Consider the following 2,731-nt stretch of genomic DNA (forward strand, 5'->3'; position numbering starts at 1 on the left):
TGAAGCATTCATCGAATTTATTCCTTTGGCTAGTAAAAAGGAAAGTTCCAAATCTTGTATGAAGTTTCTCTAAATGTCCTACCATTGTATCTCAACTCTCATCTGGGCTGAAATCAGAGCAGCAATCCATTAACAGTTGGACTGAGCTCAAAAATTCATCTGTTCCTTGATCATCACCAGAAATCTGGTCCGATGGGGTCACACGTTGAGCAATGTGACATTTTTAATCTCCCTCAGCTCAGCTTTTCCTTGGCACTCAGGTCACACTCCATGCCAGAATGAGCCCCTCTGCTGAGAACAGTCCTCCGCAAAGCTCATATGAGGAGGCATGTAGATGTGAAAATAAGACCGGTTCCGTCAGATTCTGGCAAATCCGTCGGGAGCGAAAACGGACACCGGCCTACATTTAAACACAGGAACTTGAGAGCAGGAGGGAGGTGGAGAATCCGCGTGGTCGATAAGCCTGTCCTCTCGTTACAAAGCCACCACTCTTTTGATGGTCTGTCGGAACCGTACATTGGACCTCCCCGCCGTACACGTACGTAAGTACTGGACCTTTATGGGTGAGGGTGCTCAGGTCAATTGTGCTCAGGTCAGTTCTCCGCCTCAACTACAAGATCGAGACTCGGCATGCAGCTGCTATCCCAGCTCACGGCGGCGCTAAGGAAGGCGTGGACACCGTCCTTCCTGCGGGATGTACTGTGCGAGTTCCTGGGCACGACTCTCTTTCTATTTGCAGGCCTGGCTTCGGTGGTTCTGTGGCCCGCTGACTTGGCCCCCGCTGCAAACTTCCCTCTGGACCCTGTAGGCCTGGCCCTCAAGTGCAGCTCCAGCCCTCTACATGTTGCCCTGGGCTTTGGGCTCTCCCTGGTTCTCGTGACTACCTGCCTTGGGCCCAGAGCCTCCGGGGGTGTCCACCTGAACCCAGCTGTCTCCCTGGCGTTGGCCCTGGGCCTGAGGGTTAGCCCCTGGCGAGCCGTGCTCTACATTGGCGTGCAGCTCCTGGGGGGTATCTGTGCCTCCGCCACCCTTCACGGGATTAGCTCAGCCCCCCTCTGTGGGGAGGGAGCCCTGAATCAGGTGAGTGATGCTTCCTTCAGTACAGTTGAGTTTATTAACCTGCGATTCATAACATCACCGTTGAGCAATCGACAGTGGTTTTTGGAAAGAAACCGTTGGTAATGTTTAAGTGCCATGTGACATTGCACGTCTGACACCATCCTCCGTTTTCAACAACACCATGAAGACATGCAGTAATTAGTATGTTGGGCAGATACTTCCAAAGTTCTTATTTCTTCACATCTGTGGAGAAACCAGCTTATTCACACCATTAGTTGGGCCACAGCTACCAGTGTGCAATTCTTCTGCTGTCCCTTTCTGCATTACCAGAGTAAATAATCTATTGACTGTAAGTTATCCAGAGCCGTACTGTAATCTCTCGCTTTTTCACTCTCCAGCTGGCCCCAGGAGTCTATTCTTCCCAAGCCTTTGCTGTGGAGATGTTCATCACCTTTATTCTTGCGCTTGTCGTCTTTGCAACCGGCCGTCCCGAATCCCCCTTCCAGCAGCTTGGTCCCGTTGCGGTCGGTCTCTCGGTCACCGTGGGGCACCTGGTCACAGTAAGAGCAGAATTTGTGCTTTTTTTTTTGGTTTGCTTCAAAGACACGATTATTTAAGACGATCCCCATAGTGTAGCTTTCAGCTTCAAGCCTTGAGAATGAAGTTGCTCTCGAGTTACATCCTTCAATGTCAAGCGAAAGTAACAGACGAAGGTAGGTTTTGATAAAAACTGCTTAAAAAGACCCTCTTTGCATGTTTTTTAAGGGTGGGTGGTATTTCCACCCTAATGTTGCTATTCCCGCATGTTCTTGCTGTGCCTCCGCGAGCTGAGGTCTTTGTTCAGATACAAACTAGAATCACTTGACTGGCTCAGGTATGGAAAAAACCCACTCACTAGGCCACCACTTCCCGGTCAGCAGCTGAGTTCTGGGACGCTGGAGAGCCTGTAGAGCCTACAAGCCCTTCAGATGGTGGTGGACCAGCCCTGGGATACAGTAGGTGGATTAATGGGCTCTCTGTCTTGCTTCCAGATGAGTTACACTGGCTGTGAGATGAACCCATCCAGGTCTTTTGGCCCAGCTGTGATGGCTCTGAACTTCAAAAATCAGTGGGTGAGTCCTTCCATTCTCCCTGCCTTGTACTCGTCCCCCGTTGTAACCGGCAGCGCTCGCATCGGAGAACGCTCCTTATCCCTGACGTTAGAGGTGCTGTAATAAAGGCTTTTATTTTCAAAGGTGACCTCTATTCAGAGTCTGTCTCAAAATAAGAGAATCGCATCCAGCTTCGGATGTACTTGTTGCGCGCTTGATCTGAGGAGCGCGGCTGGTCAGCATCTTCAGCAGTTTCATCATCGGTAGTTTTGAACAGAAAGACCTCGACCGTGACGAAACGCTAGCATCTGGACTTTGTAAATGGTCCATAACCACGTTGCTTTGATCACGGACTGACCCGCGCGTCTTTTTGTCAGGTGTACTGGGCAGGGCCTTGTGCAGGGGCGATGTTGGCCGCCGTGCTTCGTGACGTGGTGCTGCGTCCCCGCTGGGGTTGCCTTAGGGACTGGCTGCTCGAGTTCCGGGGAGCTGTCCTCCTCAGCCCTCGCAGCGAGCCCACCAGCCTGGAGCACACAGGGGCACCCGGCGACCCCCCCCCACAACCAGGAGCAAGGATGTGA

At 51.8% G+C, this 2,731-nt stretch overlaps 1 protein-coding gene across 1 annotated transcript; it reads left to right on the forward strand.

Annotated features, from left to right (window-relative positions):
- The first annotated feature begins 630 nt into the window (after positions 1–630).
- On the forward strand, positions 631–2,731 carry LOC108941581 (lens fiber major intrinsic protein-like). The gene is made up of 4 exons (XM_029254336.1): positions 631–1,080; positions 1,458–1,619; positions 2,091–2,171; positions 2,528–2,731. The coding sequence occupies exons 1-4, from the start codon at positions 631–633 to the stop codon at positions 2,729–2,731; spliced, it is 897 nt and encodes a 298-aa protein (XP_029110169.1).

This window comes from Scleropages formosus, chromosome 8, assembly GCF_900964775.1.
Source record: "Scleropages formosus chromosome 8, fSclFor1.1, whole genome shotgun sequence".
Classification (NCBI taxonomy): Eukaryota; Metazoa; Chordata; class Actinopteri; order Osteoglossiformes; family Osteoglossidae; genus Scleropages; species Scleropages formosus.

What these genes read in the sequence shown, in the direction of transcription:
- LOC108941581 (XM_029254336.1), top strand. Translation starts at nt 631, where the DNA reads ATGCAGCTGCTATCCCAGCTCACGGCGGCGCTAAGGAAGGCGTGGACA. An exon ending in CCGTGGGGCACCTGGTCACA is followed by an intron (nt 1,620 to 2,090) that starts GTAAGAGCAGAA and finishes TCTTGCTTCCAG; the next exon opens with ATGAGTTACACTGGCTGTGA. An exon ending in TGAACTTCAAAAATCAGTGG is followed by an intron (nt 2,172 to 2,527) that starts GTGAGTCCTTCC and finishes TCTTTTTGTCAG; the next exon opens with GTGTACTGGGCAGGGCCTTG.